This window comes from Myotis daubentonii, chromosome 2 (genome assembly GCF_963259705.1).
Source record: "Myotis daubentonii chromosome 2, mMyoDau2.1, whole genome shotgun sequence".
NCBI classification, from domain to species: Eukaryota; Metazoa; Chordata; class Mammalia; order Chiroptera; family Vespertilionidae; genus Myotis; species Myotis daubentonii.
In genome coordinates this window covers 203424716-203445973 of record NC_081841.1, presented here as the reverse complement: position 1 = coordinate 203445973, position 21258 = coordinate 203424716, and the positions used below count along the sequence as shown (strand labels likewise).

The window sequence follows — 21258 nt, the reverse complement described above, 5'->3', positions numbered from 1 at the left end:
GTCGCTTCCCGCGGCGGCGGCGGCGGCTGCTCCGCGCAGGTTCCAGCGACCCCTGTCGGGAGTTCCCTGCAGCCGCGGGGCGCGTGGCCGCCCCCCGCCCGCTGGCCCCGCCGGGCTCGGGGAGAGAAAGGGGCTGCGCCCGGGAGCGCCGAGCCCAGGCTCCTCCCGGTGGCGTGTCCGCGCCTCGGGGTGGGGGTGTGGTAGGGAAGAGGGAGGGGGCGCGGGAAGGGGAGGGTGAGAAGGAGGCGCCAGCCTCCAACCTGCGGGCGGGAGGTGGGTGGCTGTGGGGCAATTGAAAAAGAGCCGGCGAGGAGTTCCCCAAAACTTGTTGGAACTCCGGGCTCGCGCAGAGGGCGTTCGCAGAGCGGTGGCTGCCTGGGCATGGGAGCGCGGGCTGGACAGTGAACCCTCTCCCCTTCGGGCTGCAAGCACGCCGGGCAGAGGCCAGGACAGGAGCCGGCAGCGGCGAGAACCGCGGACTTCCGAAGCGACAGGAGCAGCCCCGGGAGCCAGCGCGACCGCCTGACGGCGCGATCGCCAGTCCCAGGTGGCCCGGACCGCACGCCGCGTCCGCGCTGCCCCCGAAGCACCGGAGACGCTCCGTGCGCTGCGCGAGCGCCGCAGCCCGGTCGCTCTACCCCTCGAGGGACAAACTTTTCCCAAACCCGATTCCAGCCCTCGGACCAAACTTGTCGCGCGTCGTCGTCGTCCGCAGCCGTCCTCGGAGAGCGTGCACTTCTCTGGCGAGATGTCCGAGCGCAAAGAAGGCAGAGGCAAGGGGAAGGGCAAGAAGAAGGAGCGAGGCTCCGGGAAGAAGCCCGCGCCCGCGGCGGGCGGCTCGAGCCCAGGTGAGTGCGCCGCACCAGGGCTCCGCGATCCTCCTCTTCCTTCTCCTCCTCCTTCTCCTCCACCGGTGCTGCCTTCGCTTTTCTCTCGCCCGTCCGCGCCCTGCGCTCGGGGCGCCTGGCCCAGCTCCCGGGCGTTCGCCGAGCGGGGCGGTTCATTCCCTCCATGGCGCCGCCCCTTACCTGGGCGCCCAGCCCCACCTGGGCGCCCGCACCCAGCGCGCGGGGCTAGGGGTGGCAGCCCGGGGTCGCGCTCTCCGAGGGTCCGGGATGGACAGCGCTCCCAGGGGCGGCCTTTCACCAGCGCCTTAGCCGTGCTGAGCCCGGGAGCGGGACCTGGAGTGCAGGAGCGGAGGCTGGTGCGCGCGTGTCCCGAGCCTGGAGGGCTTTGCACGGGCCCCGCCTGCCCTCTAGCGAGAGAAGCGGGAACGGTTCTCCCAGGGGTGTGCCTGGCTGGGAAGAACCCGTAGAGAGGCCCCCTGAGCGGTTGAGTTTAGGTATTTTGGGCAGAGGTGCGGGAGGTGTGGGGTCTTGGTGTGCGCGTTCCTTCCCCCTGATTCATTCCTGCGGGATTGGAACTCTGATCAGGGATTCCTAGAGGCCAGTGAAGCAGATAAAATCTAGCCCGGTTGCAGGAATCAGGTTTGTTCCAAATAAGTTCTCAAACTTTCAGCTTAGTTCTAGTTTTGAGCAGCTCCTTGATAAATAAGCATATGGTCCATTTAGGTCCCAAGAGATGCCCAAATCAAAAGCTTACCTGAATGTTTTAACCCAGCCGCTTACTGTTTACATAATAGAATGAGATGACAGCTGAGGCTTTCTAGAGACCAATCTTGTATTTGATAATCAACGCGGACATGAATGACAGTTTCACCTTAGGTTTCCCTAATAGGAGCTGATGCTTGGACAGAGAAGGCTTCCTAAGTAAATAGTTGTTTAGGAGTGATTGAGTGAAAAAGATGCTTAAAAAGGAGGAAGGGGACAAATATAAAGGCTACCTTTTTTACTGCCATAAGTCACATAGAGCACCCTCCTGTATATACTTTTATACAGTTCTTCTGAAGAATTAATTGAATAGCCCGTGGTAATACTGTGGCTGAAGAGGATAAAGCAGGAGTACTTGCCGGTTCCTTGCGGGAAGAAAACAAAATTTGCCTCATCTTCTTATTGGCATCACTGATAGCATTTCAGAACCTGGCATGTTGGCAGAGACCTCAAGCAGGTTTTGAGCAAAACAGAAATTGAACAGAGAGTAATTGTTTGGCTACTGACCATTCCTGCGCATGCTTCTATAATAAGACGCTGCTGATCGGATTCACCTTAATTACCTTTCATTAGCCATATGAGGGTGTACTGAAAATTCCCTTACTTTTGTCCTGTGTTTGGAGATACCAGATAGTATTTCATTCAACAAGGTATGGGATGGGGAGCTGGATCAGCAACGTCTCTGTGACTTTCTCTACTGCCCTGTCAAAGGTCATCATAGTGCATTACAGAGGTCTTAGACCTAACTCACACTGTAAAGTTGCAAAGAGTTTTTGGTAGAGCCCTTTAGGTGTCCTCTGCCTTGCCTGTGAATACTAGCTTTCAGAAGTTTCTATGGTCCTCTGTAGGTGGTCTGAAGAATTAAAGATGGGGCAATGTTTTAAAGTAGCAAGCATCCCTTTCAAGTAACAGGCTAGCATTTTGTCAAGGGTTCCTAGCAGCAGTGCCTTGACACAGGCATTGCAGATAAGCAGTTCCGTGGGGGAGAGACTTAAGAGCAAGCAGGTGTTTCTGTGCCCTGCACATCTAATCTAGCTGATGTTCTCTCTTTGACTCGGGTTCAAGAGCTTCCTTGGTGGTTCTTGCTCCGCTTTCCAGCCCCACAACTGTGGTTCCCTCTAAACTGGATGGATTGGCATTCTCTTTCACTGAAATTTTCTCTACTATCTTACTGAAAAAAATCGGGGTGAACTTGTCTCTAGATTAGTTTCTAGTAGATTTGTTTCTCTTTCCATCAGGTAGTCGTCTTCTATGGAGAGGAAACTTTCACCGCATCCAGGGCAGCTTGTGCTTGTTAAGCCGTATAAATAGAATAAATGACATTCCATTCTTTGATGCAAATATTTATTCTTCGATGCAAAAAGAGGTTAACATGAAACTAGCATTATCTGAAAGCACAGGGCATTCAATAGTGTTGCTTTGAAATCAGTGTCTCTCTCCTTGTCATTTTCTCTATAATGGTAAGTACCAGTGTACTTTGCCTTATTTTAGGGGTATGAATAACTGATTGCCATACTGGTGTATGGGGAAAACAGACACTTTTTTTTTTTCACAGTTTAGTCTCAGGCATCCTCAAAGGAAGGGCCTTTAGATGCCCTAACTATAGCATTGCCACTTGTTGGCCCAAATTAGGACTGATGAGGACATCACCTCTCAAATGGCTCCTGTACTAGTTAGTGCCCTTCAATCCCAAATTTCACCCCTTTCTGAAAGCAGCCACTGAAACTTGTGTCATGATACACATGCAACAGGCCTTTCTTTGGATGCTGTAAGAGTACCTCACAACATTTGGGGATTGGAGGGGTGGATATAATGCTGAGAGAACTCAGCCTCTCAGGCCCACTGTGTGCTGTATCACAGGCAGAGGCATAAACACATCTGTTGGAGGGAAATCTTCAGGAGAAAAAGGCTTCTTTAACTTTCATGCACCATGTGTGACTGATGTAATACATACATGGCTATCTTTCATAGCATCCACATCTATATATATAAAAGCCTAATATGCAAAATTTTCCCAACGGGAGTTTGACCAGGAGACCGGTCACTCACTATGATGTGCACTGACCACCAGGGGGTGGTGCGGAATGAAGGAAGGCCCTAGCCGGCAGCTGGCAACCTGGGAAGGGAGGCCCTGGCCAGCAGCCAGAAGGCCCCGATTGGGCCTGATCGCCGGCAAGGCCTAGGGACCCTACCAGTGCACAAATTTCATGCACTGGGCCTCTAGTTTTTATATAATTAACTGAATATTAAATTACACACTGTTAGAGCTGCAGATGTTCAACAGCATTATCTATTCCATAATAATGGCTCCTATAGTCCCAAGCCCTTGGAGCCAATAATTCCTCTTCTTTTCTCAAAGTAAGCAACCTCAGCATAATTCTGGGCTTTGCAACATGGATCCATGAACCAGGGGCCCTGTAATATCCAGGGCCTCCTAGATACCAGACCTCTCATGCTCCAGGCTCTTCCTACTGATTCAGCTCAACAAACGTTTCCTATTGAAGCCTGAATTACAAAACCAAAAGTTGTGTTTTTTCTTCTTTTCGGTATTGGCTCTATACTTCCCTTTGAATCTGTTTTTGATATGTTTTTCTTTCACTAAAACACTGCAAAGGATTCCTTTTTGTTTTCTCTCTCTCTTAAATGGCCTGGAACAAACTTATTATCAAGCCTAGCCCAGTTCTAGAACTATTGGGTCTCCCTTCACTGCTGACAGAAGAGGCATTTGTGAGGACAAGTGGTGGAAAATTCAAGAAACTTAGTATCCCCAATGAGTAGAAGCAGGGCACTGGGCTCCCCGGATGACATCACCCACCTGTTTTGTTAACTAAGAGGCTCCTCAGGCTGAAGTGCTTGTAAACATTCTTGGATATGAAGTGTCCTGTCACTAACAGGGCAGTGTGTGTTTACAGAACACGAGGAATGTCCAGTGATCTGTTTCAACCTGGTTACTTGTAACCACTTACCTTACGTAATTATTAAAAACAGTAAGTAGTATTTACAGAATGAAATGGGATTTATTTTGAAGAATTATTTTGAAGCAGAAAGAGTGGGAGAAACTGAGATATTCTCATATCTGCAAAGTGATAAAATAATATTGACAGGAGAATGGGGAGCAATATATATATATATATATATATATATATATATATATATATATATCCTATATAATAAAGGGCTAATATGCTGATTAGACTGGATGGTGGAATGACCTTTCAGAACTACCAGTGGGTGGGGGAGGGGGCACAGAACCTTGAGGCAGCTGGGGACTGTGAGGGCCTACTCTTGCACGATTTTCGTACATCGGGACTCTAATATATATATATGTATAATCAGAAATATTGAACCAACATGAGAATAGAAACCACCTAATTGCCAGGCACTTTGCTGGACACATGTTTTTTAACAAGGGGGCTACTAGTTACCTTTTACCATGTTTCAGGCAGTATGACAGGTGTTTTATGTGTTTAGTCACCTGTCCTTTCCGAAGGAAAATGTCCCACTATTAGGCAGCAAGAGGAGGAGCCTAGTAGTTAGCTCTGCTGCCAGATTGCCTGAGTTTAAATCCTACTTGTGCTGTTCCTTATCTGGATAGTTAGGGGAAAGCTGCTTAATCTGTCTGCCTGAGTTTCCTTATATGCAAAATTGGGATAATAGTATTATTCTCATGAAGTTATTGTGAGTCTTCAGCAAGATGATCTGTAAAAGCATTCTGAACATTGCCCGCCACGTGATAAGTGCCCAATAAATGTTAGCTCTGTTTATAAAATTACTTTAGAAACAAATTGTGTCTTTGCACAGATATTTGATATAATTTTCAAAATCTACCTTTTATGGTAAAAAATAATTCAGAGCTGGCTTTAGATGAGAGTAAGTATAAATATTAATATCTACTACCTGTAAATGTAGAGAAAAGTGGATAAGTATGTCAAATACCACAAGTGCATATATGTGTAATAAAAACAGTCCAGAATTCAGTCTAAATATTGAAAGTAGAGTGAGGTGCAACATAATTTTATCTCTGGCAGAAAAATGTTGAGATTTCAAGCTACGAGAAGAGTTTGAAACATGACTCCTTTTCTGGCCACACTGAAGAGTTGATGCTTAACCCTCCCATTATTATATAGAATATGCATGATCTCTTTTGGGACTAGTACAAATTGCAGCAATTGAAAAGGAAAGTGTGTATTAACATGCCCTTTGCTATCTTTTTATCAAGTGTAACTGTATATTGCCTGTGAGGTTCATAGAATTGAATGCAGGTGTTTCTAAATATAACCAAAATAATGAATATAATAAATCCACATTTCATCCTATTTTTCTTTCCTCCCCCTCCTCACTAGAAGAGCTATATGTAGTGTTTAAAGTTCTGGGAGTGTAATTCTTACCAAATCGGTGTTTTATTAGCATTCTTTAACATGTTAGATTTGACTTTTCCAGCAGTACTGAGAGCTTATGGTGTTCTGTTATAACAGAAGAAAACAAATCAAGTGTCAATGTTTTGGTGATTTTATTTGCTCAAATAAGTAAATAAGTGGGTACTAGATATATCAGGGATCAATGTCTAACCACTATGCTTCACAACTGAAACCTATAAAATAATATAAAATCTCAACTTTAATTGAAAAATAAAAAATACACATACAAAAAAGAAGTAATGGACTTCTAATATTTTAGTTAATCCTAGAGCTCTCCTCTGGACAAGCAGAAAATACAAAAAATTAAATTAGACAGTATTAGCTTAAAACACAGATTTTGAAAATAATATTTATTAAATATGCTATTAGGTACATAAGATGAAATTTCCCCAAAGAAATAAGTGATGTTTTGGATTCACCCTAATCCTACACATGTCTGCACGTATGTGTCCTTGCACGAGTTTTAATAGATAAAAAAAGGAAAGCTACCAAAATGCCAATAGATGTCAGTGTTTGTTGCTTTAGAAAAAGTAAGGTGTTAGAAAAAAAGATACAGCTTAATTTATTCTCAGTTTTAATAAACAAGGCTTACTACTTTAAAAATTTGACAATTAATAATACCCTGCATAATTTTGTTTACTTATATGTTGTTGTTCATGAAAATATTGTTTCCACATACCTTTCTTTTAATTCCTAAAAGATTCCTCTGCAATAAATTCTCCCCCAAATTCAGAATGTAGGCTGCAAATAACACTGATCAGTACATGCCTTCTTTTTTTAAATTTAGAAATAATTACTTAAGAATTTTGTTACACCTTAGACTTACTTTGCTTTTTTAAACTATAAATTAATTATGCATGTTTCTTATGCTGCCTTGATTAAGATTGAACCAGTGCATTTTTGAGTCCAACTCAAGTGAGATCTGTGGAGTTCATCCTCTGTGAGGCCCGAGATGATCAGATTTCTTTCTTCCTCTTCCCAGTGTCACCTTGCTGTGGCCTCCAGAGGGTGCTCCAAGAGCATCACACTGCTATTCCCCAAAGAATGTCTCCTTTTTTCTTTTCTTAAGTGACTTCCATATTCTGGCGACCGCTGGGGAAGAAGAGGGTCCAGACTTCATGAGTTAGCTGCTTCAGCAGGGGCTTGTTGTCCAGCTTGACCAAATAGCCCGAGTTCCTGAGAAATTCTGTATCAATCTGCTGAAACATCGTCCTGATGAGGACGATGCAGGTGTCAACCTGCAAGGGGACATCTGTGAGATTAATTGTAACCAGCAGCTTTTCCCCAGAGAACCGAGCACCTTCCAGTTGCCTCTTACAGCAATGCCTTCTGAATATGTTCAGGCAGAACCCATAGAGAGATGTAGTCACATTTAAGTTTCCCTATGGCGTTCCAAAATTATATGAGCAAGCATGGAAATTGAACAAAGGGTCTTTACTGACACATTTGTTTTCATTTCCTCATTCTCCATCCTCAACCCCTGGGTAGCATGCTTAACTTCCCTACTTTGATTAAATTACACATTTTTGAAAATGGGTTTGAATTATGAATTCTTTTGGATCATGGGCTAATATGGTAACACTGTCATGTAGTCCCTATTATTTGCTCATTATTGATTCCACCTGCACTTGTCATCTTCATTGTGAGTTACTCCCATTACATTACTCCCATGCTCTTTTCAAAGCTCAGTATTGTTCACATTGGTCCCAGAAAGGTATCACTGATGGGAAGTCGGTAGCCTTTGCTCGGCCACGGTGTCCCAAACCCTTCATTTCACAGCTTCAGGAGGCAGGCAGCTGGCTCCGCAGGGCAGCTGTTGAGTTCCGTTTCAATGATGTGAGAGCTAGGGAATGTTTTATTATGTTAAACCATATGAAATTGTCAAATTTGGGGGTCATACATGACTGAATAGTGTTCGTGTCATATAGTTTAATCTAATATCTGAGCCCTTTATGCTTTGCATATGATATTAACTAATATAATAATAACAACTTAAAAAATTCTTATAAGTGTTGGTAATTAAATGAGGTTAAAGTAATATAAAAAACAAAAGTGAGCTAGGAAATCATTGAGAAAGTGGCGTTTTCTCCAATAAATAGATCAGGTCATATGATATCCATATAAAATGAATTCAGCATAAAGTTAGAGAGCCAGGGCAATGAACATTTTCCCTTGGAGAGAGAGTTGTACATTTATATCACAATAGGTAATTTTTATTTTTATTGGACAAGCTAGCAAGCTGTTATCATGCTTTATCTTATCCACCATATTTCTACAGAGATTACAGAGATTTGAGTAGGAAATATTGGTGATTGGTGAGTAATCCTAGCTTTATTTTATGGACTGATACTTAGAAAAAATTTTGTCAGTTTCACGTACTACATCAATTCAGTTTTTTCTAGTAGTTTTAGTAAGTGTGAATTTTATTATCAAGTGAAAGTGCATCTCATTTTGAATGGTCTATATTACTTTATAAATAAGGTTAAATATAGATAAAGCCAGTTTTTTAAAACGTGTAGATTTGTGCTTGTGATTGTAACTCATCTGTTTATTGCATATAATCTCACAATTGTGGAGACAAATGGCATTTTTTAAAAGACATGGTGGTCTTCTTAGCTATTCCATAATGAATCTAAAACAAATCTTTAAAAGGAAATGTCTTAATTCAATTTAGAATGATTTTTTTTTCCCTGAACAAAGACATTTATAAATATAGTGAAATGTTTGGAATACTGAATGTCTTATATATAACTACTCCAAAATTGAAAGTTCAAATTCTTATGTTTTATGTTTTTCAAAAAATATTATTTCACCTAATGCAAGGCAAAATTTGAATATGCATTAATTATGCATAAAATTTTTCTCTCTTAAAGTCCTAATGTTTTACAACTTAGAGTTTTGGATCTTAGCTGTTTAGTATGTTATTTATTAGGAATTTTCATTTGTATATAGTAATAGGAAACCACACTTGTGAATGGATAAGAAATGCATTCAAAAATCAAAAATAAAAAATGAAGGAGGTAGTCAACAGGTACATAAAAGAAAAGTAATGCTAACAAGAGAGCTTTTTAAAAAAATAGAGATAAATACATATGTTTCTATTTAATGTTTAGAAATAGGTACTCTGTGAATTGAGTGTTCTTTTCCATTCTTTATCAGAACTTAAAGTTTCTAGTTGTCCCTGAATGTGTCTCTTCTCCCCTCTCCTCATCTTATTCCTTGGACTTTCTGAATATGAGAGGGCAGTTAGGGTTGTAACTTGCTCTGAGACTAGCTGATGTAGGATAAGGAAACTCATTTTATTTTATTTTTATTTATTTTTTTAAAATATATTTTATTGATTTTTTTACAGAGAGGAAGGGAGAGAGATAGAGAGTTAGAAACATCGATGGGAGAGAAACATTGATCAGCCGCCTCCTGCACATCTCCCACTGGGGATGTGCCCGCAACCAAGGTACATGCCCTTGACCGGAATCGAACCTGGGACCCCTCAGTCCGCAGGCCGACGCTCTATCCATTGAGCCAAACAGGTTTTGGCAGGAAACTCATTTTAGACACAACACACTACAGTGCCTATACTGCGTTTACCGTGTGAACATGTGCACCTCTATGTGAACAATTGAATTATGTTTAGCGTGAGTTGGTTTATGAACAATAAATGTTGTGGATCTTGTGCCTCGAGTGTGAGAACACTTGAATTCTGCTTGACATATACTAACATGTATATGAAAACAAACTTTTTTGTGGACTGTCCCTTTGTCTTCTCTCCCACCCCTTGCCCCAGCCTTGAAGAGTTTACTTTCCACTTATGAGTGTATACTACTTTAAGGGCTATAGATGTTTAAATGAAAGAATTACTTTGTGTTTGTTTTATATATTCATATAATATATGAGTATACAGTAGGAAGACTTTTTTGAATGGAGGCCATCGTCATCTCTATTTGTGACCTCAGTTAAGGTTGATTGGTGAACCCAAGTGAACATTTGAAATCATCATCCTGATGATTCGGAGTTTGACTTATATTTATGCTAAAGAGCATATTTTTACCTCTCTCCAAACCTACTGGAGTGAAGGAAGTACAAAGTGTGGATGACATTCGAATCTGCATCTAGGTATTTCACAGGGGATGGGATGAAACAAGATTTTCGTACAAAGGACATACTTGGATTCTGCCCTCCTGGATGTTGACTCATTCCTGACACTTTTGATCCAACCCTTTCCAAACCAGCAATAGCCTGACTTTTGTCAGCATTCTAGAACTGAACAGTATTTTGCCTTCTTCCCAAATCTGGCCTATTCACCTTAAAAATAAAAGTTCCTTTTTTTTAGTGTTGTCACTAAGAAGAAAACCCAGCTCTGTTCTTTCTGAACCAGCAGGCCAAATTAGACTTCTTATATTGGAATACGGTACAATATGGACCATCACAGCAGCACCACATTGAGGTTTCTGGGACACTTGAATGGCAGTGGTCTGGCTTAGGGACTGTTGGCATTTGCTCCAACATAGGGAGCTGCTGGTTTTCATTAGATCACAGCAGCGGTTGAGAGGCTCTGACTCTGTCCTCCCATGACATGATATGAGCCCTGGCTGCATCACCTCCCACTCTGACAGTGACTAAAACTCTTCACACCTCAGTTTCCACATGTACTCATTGTGGAAAATAATACTCTGTAATTCATGTGGTCATTATGAGGACTAGTGTTTGTGCTGCGTACCGAGTGAGGAATAGATGATCGATTTTATGGGCTTAAATATTAATACTATCTAAGAATTTTTCAGTGTTTGTTCATCCTGTTCATCTAATGATATCTTCTTGCTATGTATATCTACATCAATGTTATCTGATTTTTAGTCTTTCAGAAGATAACTTTATCAACACTGCAACTCTTTTCACAAGGTCTTATACACAAAGGTTCTTTATAAATAATTATCATGTTGCTGAGAATGCATATCAAATATTTATTTGGAATAGATCCTATAGCTTTGGATCACTGGTGAGATTTGGATGCCAACTATGTAACACATTCATAAAGAGATCAGCTGGAAATTTTTAACCTGAAGTTTAGCCCGAACTTGGATCTATAAATATACTCATTTTTGGAGAAGGGAGGAACACTTGTAATGATGTGTTAACAGGTTGGCACAATAACAGATTTTGTCCACTTTTATTTTAAATAACACACAGACATACATGCGCACACACACACACACACACACACACACTTAATTTTTCAAAATATGTGCCAATTAGTTTTTTTAGATATAACCTTCCTATTCCATATCTCCATGTCTTGATGGTGAAGAGCATTTTACACCCAATGCCTAGTAGAGGACTGCATGCAGATATTTATAGAATAAATGAATTAGAATCACTTGTTTACTTTTGTTTCCTGAGCTACAAAGATAGGTCATGGTAGATTATGAATTGATTTTATTGGAGCATGCTCCAATTGTGTTGTGAAATATAGTAAATTCATTGTCTAACACAATTTTTAATTTGCATATTAAGCAGACATTATTTTGTGTATGTGTGTCAAATCTGCTTTTATATTTTTTTTTGTTTATTCTCTCTTCTCTGCCAACACACTGACAGTATTTCTGTTCAATCCAATATTTCATTATTTAAACTTGTAGTATTCCTTAAATTCTTCATTTAAATCATTTTCAAATAAATTAAAAAAGGGGAGCTTGCCTTGAACCCATGATACGGTTGACTTTCATAAACAGTTAAAATAGTACTATTGAAAATTTGTGTCATCTATTTCTGAGAAAAATATTGAAGGATGCTATATTGCCCCTAGGAAAAAATTAGTTCAAATACAGAAAATAGATTGCGATTATAATTTGTTTCAGTGAGGTTACCTTGTTGTATACTTGGCATCTTCCCTAGGGCCTGGGGAGGGAACTGCTCATACATTTTCCATTTGGGGAAAGAGTTATACATGCAGAAATTATGGAAATAAGCTGGTGGGTTTTTCAAGAGAAAACCAGTTATTTGAATACTGAATTGAATGGCAATAGAAATACATAATTTTCCATATATTGAATTGAATGGAAATGGGGACTTCTGTCTTAAGGGTTGTTTTTTGTTTTTTGTTTTTCTCATGTTGATTGTAGTGTGTCTTCAATTGTCCTTCATCTAACAGAAAAGAAAAATGTCGCTGGTTATTTTGTATAATTGACACTTGGAAGGTACCATTAGAGTTTTAAATGTTGTGTATATTACTTACACCTCTTCACACAGGTATTACCTTTTCCCAGGAATCACAGAAACGAAAGGGACAGAATGGAGAGCATAGACCCCAAGATCTCTATCATTGGGTTCATTATCCTCTCAGATCAGATCTACCTGAGACTCCTTCTACCAAGTAGTCCCTCTAAATTGGACCCTGCCTAGGGGGCAAATGTTGCCACTTTTGGTACAGTGTGCTACTGAGTACAGAATAAAGATTCCCCAAACTTAAAAAGCTCAGTGAAAGCCCCGCATCTGAATCCGGTGACTGGTCACACTCTCCCAGGTAAAGACATGTTTCCGTGCTTCCCTGCCCCCTCCACTGAGGGGAGGCACACTTCATTCCATCTCCTGAAAGCATATGTGGAGGCAGGACATAGCCAGCTCCCTGCTTTGCCCTGAACATGCCGGTCTGGGACTAACACGCCCTGTAGCCAGATGCCTAGTGGCAGCTGACTTCTGGGGACCTGCCTCTAGATTTCTAGACGTTTAGATGCACCTCTTGGAAAAAACATCAGGGCCCCTCTACCTCTGACACCTCAGGATTCCAAAGAGGCAGCTGTAACAGATCTGGGGGCTCTTTTGTCACTTTAGATACATCCTATATAATAAGAGAGGGATATGCTAATTTGCCAGGATATGCAAATTAGTCACAACCAGTAGGCAAATTGATCATCACTCAAACACACAAGATGGCCGCCCCATGTGGTCAAAGATGGCCGCCCCCATGTGGCCACAAGGTGCTGCCACATGATGTCTGGCAAGGGAGGACAGTTAGGGGCAACCAGGCTGGCAGGGGAGGGCAGTTGGGGGTGACCGGGCCTGCAGAAGAGGTCAGTTGGGGTGATCGGGCTGGCAGGGGAACAGTTAGGCATCAATCAGGCTGGCAGGCAGAAGTGGTTAGAGGCAATCAGGTAGGCAGGCAGGCATGCGAGTGGTTGGGAGCCAGCAGTCTGGATTGTGAGAGGGATCCCAGATTGGAGAGGGTGCAGGCTGGGCTAAGGGACACCCCCACCTCCCCCCCCCCCCCCCGCCCAGTGCACGAATTTCGTGCACTGGGCCTCTAGTATTTTATAAAATCGCTGCTGACCTTAACACAGATGCCCTTTGGGGATTCGTTTCCATAAAACTCAGCTGGATGGCACAACTGCTGAGTAACACTGCTGCTCTTGAGCGAGATAAGTCACAACCGTAGCTAGAGAACAATTTGTTCATCCCCGAGTAGTCCTACAAGTCTCACATTAACTCACAGAGAGAAATAACACTTTGGAAGAGCCACAGGCTTTTGCTAGTATTAGTATGTCAACTCACTCTAAAATATAAAAAATGTTCCCTACTTGGGACTTTTAAGAATCTAGTTTGTGATTATGAATATAGCAGTGCTTTATCGAAAACTCCCTTGACAAATTAAGCGAATAATGGACGTCTTTGGAATTGTCATGTTTCATGGTACATTTGTAACTAAAAGCCTCTTCTTTAAGTAATGACTGATGGTTTCATTGAAAAAGTCACTCGATTTCTGGCCACTCGAGGAAATAAGAAATGGGAAATTACTGCCTATTAAGACCCATAGGCAGGGTTCTGAGGACTCAGCTTACACATGGCCTGAATATATGGTTATGTTTTCTAGGGGTACAGGTTTTCTATTCAATTACTTCCAAAATATATTAACAAACAATTATATTTAAAATCGACTAGAGCTATCTTTAAAATGGAGAAGTAGGTTTACTTTTTATAGGATTATTTTTGTGATTGCTAGTTCTATAATATTTCAGGAGTTGGTATAAACGCTGAGACATTAAACTGCAAGAATGTCAACAAATGTGAATAAATAAGTAGCTAACTTTCTGCATTCTATCACACAGAACATATACTTTGAATATTTTATGTATTTATAATTTGTCTTAGTTTTGTTTGTAGGACAGAAGCCAAAATAATCTCAGTTCAACTTTTGAGCATATTAGATTTTTATTTCTGCATTTTAATTTTGTCCTCACCCAGAGGGATTTTTAATTGAGTGGTCATAGGCGCACATTTAGCATTTCACATCTTCACACTGTAAATTCCACAAAGTCATGTCTGTTTGGTGCATTATTCTATCACCAGGGGCTAGCACAGTGCTAGGAACATAGTTGTTGTTCTTTTAAAATTATTTATTTAATTAATTAATTAATTTATTTTTATTTATTTTTGTTAATCCTCACCTGAGGATATTTTTTCCATTTGATTTTTTTTTTTAAGAGAGTGAGGGAGAGGGAGGGAGGGGGAGAAAGAGAAAGAGAGAGAAACACGAATGTGAGAGACACACATCCATCTGTTGCCTCTTGCCTGTGCCTGACTGGGGCCGGGGATCGAACCTGCAGCCCACACATGCCCTTGACCAGAAATCAAACCCGTATGCCAAAGTGGGCCTATGCTCTAACCACTAAGAAACACAGGCCAGGGCTAGTTCTTGCTCTTAAGAACCTACTGAGCCCTAACAGGTTTGCCCCAGTGGATAGAGTGTCGGCCTGCAGACTGAAGGGATCCAGGTTCGATTCTGGTCAAGGGTGTGTACCTTGGTTACGGGTACATCCCCAGTAGGGGGTGTGTAGGAGGCAGCTGATCTATGTTTCTCTTTCATCGATGTTTCTAACTCTCTATCCTTCTCCCTTCCTCTCTGTAAAAAAATCAATAAAATATATTAAAAAAAGAGAACCTACTGAATGATTGAATGAATGAGGGAGTATTTAATTTGCTTAAAACAATGAGTTGTGGGGGTTTATGGGTGGCAGTTTGGTTATCATGTCACTATCAGTTACTGTTTAGTTATTATATTACTATCATAATTGCAATATGCATGCAAATCACCAGTACCAGTGATTCATGGATTTGTTCCTAAATTGAATTCATTATTTTTCTGGTTTAAATTTGCCCAGTTTATCTTAAAGCTCTCAGTAAGTAATAATCTGTTTCATTATTCAGGATAATGAGTAAGAATTAGAGGTTTGCTTAATCTGCAACTCTTGCTTACCCTAAAATGTTTTTGTTACATTTTCTCTTAAGTATATAGAGGCAGTTAAGAAACTAATTATTTTGATGCTGTTTCAGGAGTTAATATTTGTAAACCCTTAGACCATTGCCTGGAACATAATGTTTGCCATGTTAAGAGTTTTTGCTATGTAAATAAATAGCAACTGTTTCTGGTAAGTAATGAAAATAATCATAAACAATATCAGTACTGCCTAAAAAGTCAGTTTTTAAATACAACTATAGTAGTCTTGGGAAAAATCATAAAATATTAGAACTGAAAAGGCTACCTGAGTCCATGTGCTTGAATAACATCTTTTTAGATGAAGAAAACTGTAAGGTCCAGGAAGAGCATCAGTCCCAGCACTAGAATCCAGGCACACAGATTTCAGGGTAGGGATTTTAATTACTGTGTTGCTATAACTTTTAAATCTAAGATTGGTGCTGTATGCGAATTCAGCTTTCATAGTGCTTTGGGTGTTATTATGCCTCCAAGTAAGAGATGTATTTCTGTTCCATCAAATAGCAACTTGGCGTACATCTGTGATATGATTTTAATTATTTTGAGGGTTGCAGTACATTTAAATCAGTCAAACCTTCTATTTATTTGTTTCTTGTTCCAGTGTCTTATACCCAAGTGGGTTCAATAAATACTGAATGTCATAACATAGAAGAGGAAGGTAATGTGAGTGTGTGTGTGTGTGTGTTTGTGAGAGAGAGAGAGAGAGAGAGAGAGAGAGAGAATCTTTTATGGGATGGGTTTAGCTGTTTGGGTGCTCTGAATTGTTATTTACACCGTTACTTTAATGCAAGAGGCCCTAGCGACAAGAAACATCTCTGGACTCTCTAGATGTTCTTTGTAGAAAAGTAACGTGCTTCCAAAGGATTGTGAACACAGTGGCTGGACAGCTGCTCTAAGACCACCAAGTCACTCACTTGCATCTGTAAGCCACTGACCCGTCACTGATCACAGTGACATTTTATCACTAACAACCTGAATTATCTTTGACCCAGAGACCTAGGGGGTCAAAGTTCTCCTCATCCGTTATTACTTTTCTAGAGTGGTAGCTCCATTTGCATTAGGAGATTTATTTATATTTTATTTCTTTATCCTTTTTTGGGTGGGGGCGGGGAGGGAAGTAGGAGGAATGAGCGACGTAGTTGTTATACCCCAGCATAGGGTTATTACTTAGTTCAGACTTTTTTTTTTTGTAGGATTTTGATAGTTTACTGAAAGAAAGGAAGGTCCCAAGACTCAACACATTGTGGCTTTTGTCTGGGCCTCATGCAGTATCCTGAAGGTGACCTGGAACCTTTGAACCGGAGCTTCCCAGGAGAAATACACCACAGGGAGGAGCTTTGCCTTGAGAAAAACACAGGTCCTTTGAGGGTGATAGAAACTCACAGAGTTTGCTGATTCCTATTCAACTGGACCCATTAATGAAGGGCTTAAGTAGTAGTGACTAGAAAGGGACTGAAGAGCTCCTTTGGGCCCCATCCAAGGAGCTGCGGGGACAGACAACCGCTGATTCCCAGCCAGTCACGGATCCAAAGGCTCTTCAGGGTTGCAACCAGGGAGCGCTCCTGGGCCAGATAAAAGTGTATGATGAACAGTCATCTCTTGGGAGGAAGAAGGAATCAGGAGCCAAGGGAAGGAGCACCAGTGTGTTGGTGTGGAAAGGGCCCGGTCCAGTGCAGAGAGAGGGGAGCGTGATACTCATATGGTTATGGCCATCCTTTAAAACATCTTGGCTTTATATCCTTCCCTAATAAATAAGAAGGTTGATTTAGATGAGGTATAAAAACTTCAGATGTAAAATAAAACTGTGATTAAACTGCATTTTATTATGTGGTCTCCCAAGGCTGTCCTGGAAAGTCCTGGGTATGGCATTCATGGGACGTTTTCACTCAGAGGCTTGAGCAATGAACGCCTTTCCATAAATTCTCAGGTATTTGGAAAACAATAGTCATGGAAGGTCCAGGCAAAGGACAAATTGGCTTTTTGTAGGAAACAGTGTATCTTCTATAGAATAGTTTTTGATGGCTAAACTAGTCATGTGACTAATTTACCTTGGAAAACATCTAGAAGATTTGTTTAGACATGTGAATTATTTAGTGAAAATGTAGAACATGATAATAAATATATTTCTAAATCACTAGTACAAATGTCTTTTTATGCAAAATTCCCACTAGAAAATGGATACTGGCTGTGCTTCATGAGTTCTCAGATACATTCAACTTAGTTGTTCCTTAAAAGCATAGGATACACTTAGAGTGCGGGGATTTAACCTCACTGAGGACCAGAAGTGTGTGAAGCAGTGAAAACAGAGACTAGACTGAGCCGTTGAGAACGTCTCAGCATATATGCTTTAAAACATTAAAATTGTATAATCTTTTGCTCAGTGGTTTATTTTCTCGAGATTTAATTTTGGTTCTTCTCTCGCCTTAATTTCTATATAGTATATTTCCTTTGATTTTTTAGTGCATTCCCTGTGCATTTTCCAGAAAAGATCCCCTGCACTGAAATTCTCAGGAAGTGTTTTTAAAAACCTTATTGATCATCCTAATGGAAATATAATCATATTAATTTATGCTGCCACATTTTTTTTTCTGTAGTGACTCTGAATTTTCATCAAGCTGTTTTGAAATGGTACCTCATAAACTTTGCATTTCTGAGGTCCCCAAATTTATTTATCCTCCTTTTCATAAAGCAAGTATTTTATTAAAAAGCAGAAGACTGCTCTTTAGGTGGAGTGGTTTAAGCTGCTGTGACTGTTATTGTGAGCATATAGGATAAATCACTCTGATTGCCTTTTTGACATCACCATCACCTAGGCCCACATAGAAACATAAAATGCTTTTTTTTTGTACTTCATAATCATAATTAAAGATTTATTGATAAGTTATAAAGTACAAATCAAAGATCTGAGAAGTGTATGAAAGGAAAACTTTATTTCTCAAAAATTTAATCTAAAAGGCAAAAAAAAAAAAATGAGCAAGCATCTCATCAGTGGCTTAGGGATGCATTTACATATGTCATCTAAAGGCCCATTTATTACCAGGAAAGAATCAATTCCACTTATTCTTCTCTTTCTTTGTGGCATGGTTCCAGGAAGGTATTTTAATTGATTGGTGGGAAGATTTTAACTCAGACAAAACTTATAAGCCAAGCACCATTATTTCTAGTACAGTGGCTTTACCACGTTATTGGGTAATAAAGCTAAAAGCTGCCAAATGTTTCAGAATTATTTTCAGAAATTTACATCCTCTTTGTTCCCATTACCTTGAGAAAGAGTTCAGAGAAAGGGCTTAATGAGCATGCAATTATAGTATTAGGTAAAATATAGAGGTGGGTCTAAAACCAAGAGGCAGCTAGTTGTCTGTGCACTTGGATCAGCCCAGAGCTGTTGAGAAGTTAGTTGTCATTCTACTGCTCTTTTGAAGATAATCTGCCTTTCTTCTCTGATGCTTTTAAGATTTTGTGTCTTTTTTTCTTTTCCAGTTTCACTATGATGTATTTAGGTGTGTATTCCTTTATATTAATCCTGCCTAGGATGCATTTGGGCTTCTTGAATCTATATACTAGCTTTATTCTGGGAAATTCTCACGCATATCTCTTCTGTCCTATTTCCTCTATCCCACTCTCTTTCCTCCTTCTGGAACTTTAATTAAAGGTATGCTGGACCTTCTCACTCTAATCACCAGTTCTCTTTGCCTCTCTTTCAAAGTTCCCGTCACTTGTCTCCCTGCTGCTACATTTCTTCTGATCTGTCTTCCACTTCACTCATTGTCTTTTCTGCTGTGTACAGTCTGCTGCTAAGATCATTCATTAACTTTTTATGTAATTCTTGTGGGATATTGTTTGTATTTTTTTTCCATTTCTAAACTTTATTGTGTCCCTTTCCAAATCTTTGTTGCATTTAATTGTCTCTGACTCTGTGCTTGTTTTTGCTCAGGAAAAATAATCTGTGGCATTTCTTAAGACAAATAAAAGTGCATATCTGCCTGCCAGGTGGGCTTGTGTTTGTTCCTGCTGGCTAGCTCAGACCCTACCAAGTTCATGGTCTAAGGTTCAAAGGCCTGTCACTCTTCCTACTTGGGGTTTAAGAGCCTGTTTTTAGCCTCATCTTTCCCTTCCTGCTTCCCTCAGGGTCAAGACAATGTTCCTAGTTCACTGGGGTTGGAGGAGGATTGGTTTTGTTTTGGTTACCTGTGGGTATAGCTCTTGAGGGGTTCTCTGTAGGTATAACCATTTGGAGCCCCAGTTTAATATGCAGACTATATACTATAAGAATTCCCACTTCAGACAGCCCCTGGACCTTGACTTCTGCTTCCTTCCTCAAGATGGGCAAATGCCCTTAAAGGAAAGGTGGTTGTATTGTTCAGGTAATTCACTTATGTTCCTGGGTTCAAGATTTTGCTCAGAATTTGTCCTGTAATTTTCCTATTTTGTCAAATCCTCTTAAGGTGATGTTTATTATATTTAACTCAGCATTTTCAGTTGTTTGCAGCAGAGTGTTATTGAGAAAAATAGGCCCTCCATTACTGAGTGAGGAAGTCATTAATCAATAAGAAACAAAATTTTACAGCAATATTAATACCTCACTAGAGATTTGTTTACCTAAACAGTACCCACGTTAGGGATTTCAGAAGGTAATGTCTTGATGGTGAATTGACTGGTTTTATTTAGCAAGCTTATATCTGGTCAATTTTGAGTTAAGGACAGTTTTTACAAAATGCCTCAAGTGGAGGTAGAGATGGACTTTATAAACCAAAGGCTCAAAAGGTCAATCCTGAAATATCTCAGTGAAATAAGAGGAAAATGTGTCTCCAAGATATAATCAAGGTGTAAATCTCAGTGAATGTAACTACTGTGGTTACCGCCAAGTTTATGAAAGAAGGAGCAAGACTTTGTCAATGCTCAAAGAATCAGATTTTAAAAACCGTTTTGGCCCGGTTCAGTGATTGAGCGTCAACCCATGAACCAGGAGGTCATGGTTAGATTCCAGGTCAGGGCACATGACCCAGTTGCGGACTTGGATCCCTAGTTGGGGGCGTAATGGAGGCAGCTGATCAATGATGTTCCTCCTTCATGATGTTTCTCTCTCTCTAACTTTCTACCTTTTTGTCTCTCTAAAAAGCAATAAAAACATATTAAAAAAAATCTTTCTGATATAGTCCAATGCTTAGCCTTCAAGAGAAAAACAATGAAAGGTTAGATGACTTGACCAAGGGCCCACAGCAGGACAGCCTGGTAGTCCATCCCCTGGTGCCACTGGATGTCTACATGGGTAGGACTGGAGCATCACTTTCTGCCTCCCCTGGGACTTAAAAACATGATGTGTCCTCACTTCTTTTTAAGAAACTATTTTGTTTTATTGCTGTGGCACCCTCAAGTCCCTAATTCTTCACTCAGGCAGGGACTGCTTTAGGCCACCCCCAATGAAGTGCCCTATACAGTTCTTGAGGCATGTGTATTGCATAGACGAATAGTTAGCAGGAGTAAACACAGGCATCTTTGCTTTTGAGTTTCAGTTGAAGAAATTGTTTTTCCAACTTGAATTGGCCATGTGTGCTCGCGCTGCAGTTCGAGTTCTGGGCAGAGAAGTAGCTGTGACGTTTATGAAGGCAGAGTGGGGGGCGGAGAACAGCAGCTGTGGGATGTGAGGAAGGGCTGGACTCTGGTATTCATGTTTGGCAGGTCAAGGGTGAGATTTAGCCTGACAAGATTTGGACTATACCCTGGGCTAGCAAAGTAGTGTTAAAATCAACTCCAGGTGTTTCCGGCATTACTAATGCCTAAGTATTATTAAAGCAAAAAGTAATGTGCTTTAGGATATAAAGGGGAGGGAACTGCTTGCTAACTGCTTGGGAATCACTTAGTATTTGTAATAGAGTCTGTCCTCTCTTGACAATTGCTCCTGCATGTCCAGAATACACCATAAATCTCTAAGTGCCTGTTTCAATAGTAGAGTTTCCTCCAAGTG

General features: G+C 40.8%; 1 protein-coding gene across 10 annotated transcripts in view; it reads left to right on the top strand.

Annotated features, from left to right (window-relative positions):
• Positions 1-254: 254 nt before the first annotated feature.
• Positions 255-21258, top strand: part of NRG1 (neuregulin 1) — a 200690-nt gene continuing 179686 nt past the window's right edge. For 5 of the 10 annotated variants that reach the window (XM_059685454.1, XM_059685451.1, XM_059685449.1 and 2 more), the window contains exon 1: positions 256-848. In XM_059685454.1, the coding sequence (XP_059541437.1) occupies positions 749-848 (100 nt within the window). In that variant the 5' untranslated portion in view covers positions 256-748. Of the gene's footprint in view, positions 849-21258 lie in introns of all 10 variants that reach the window. The other 5 variants (XM_059685453.1, XM_059685452.1, XM_059685461.1 and 2 more) reach the window with 2 other exon arrangements.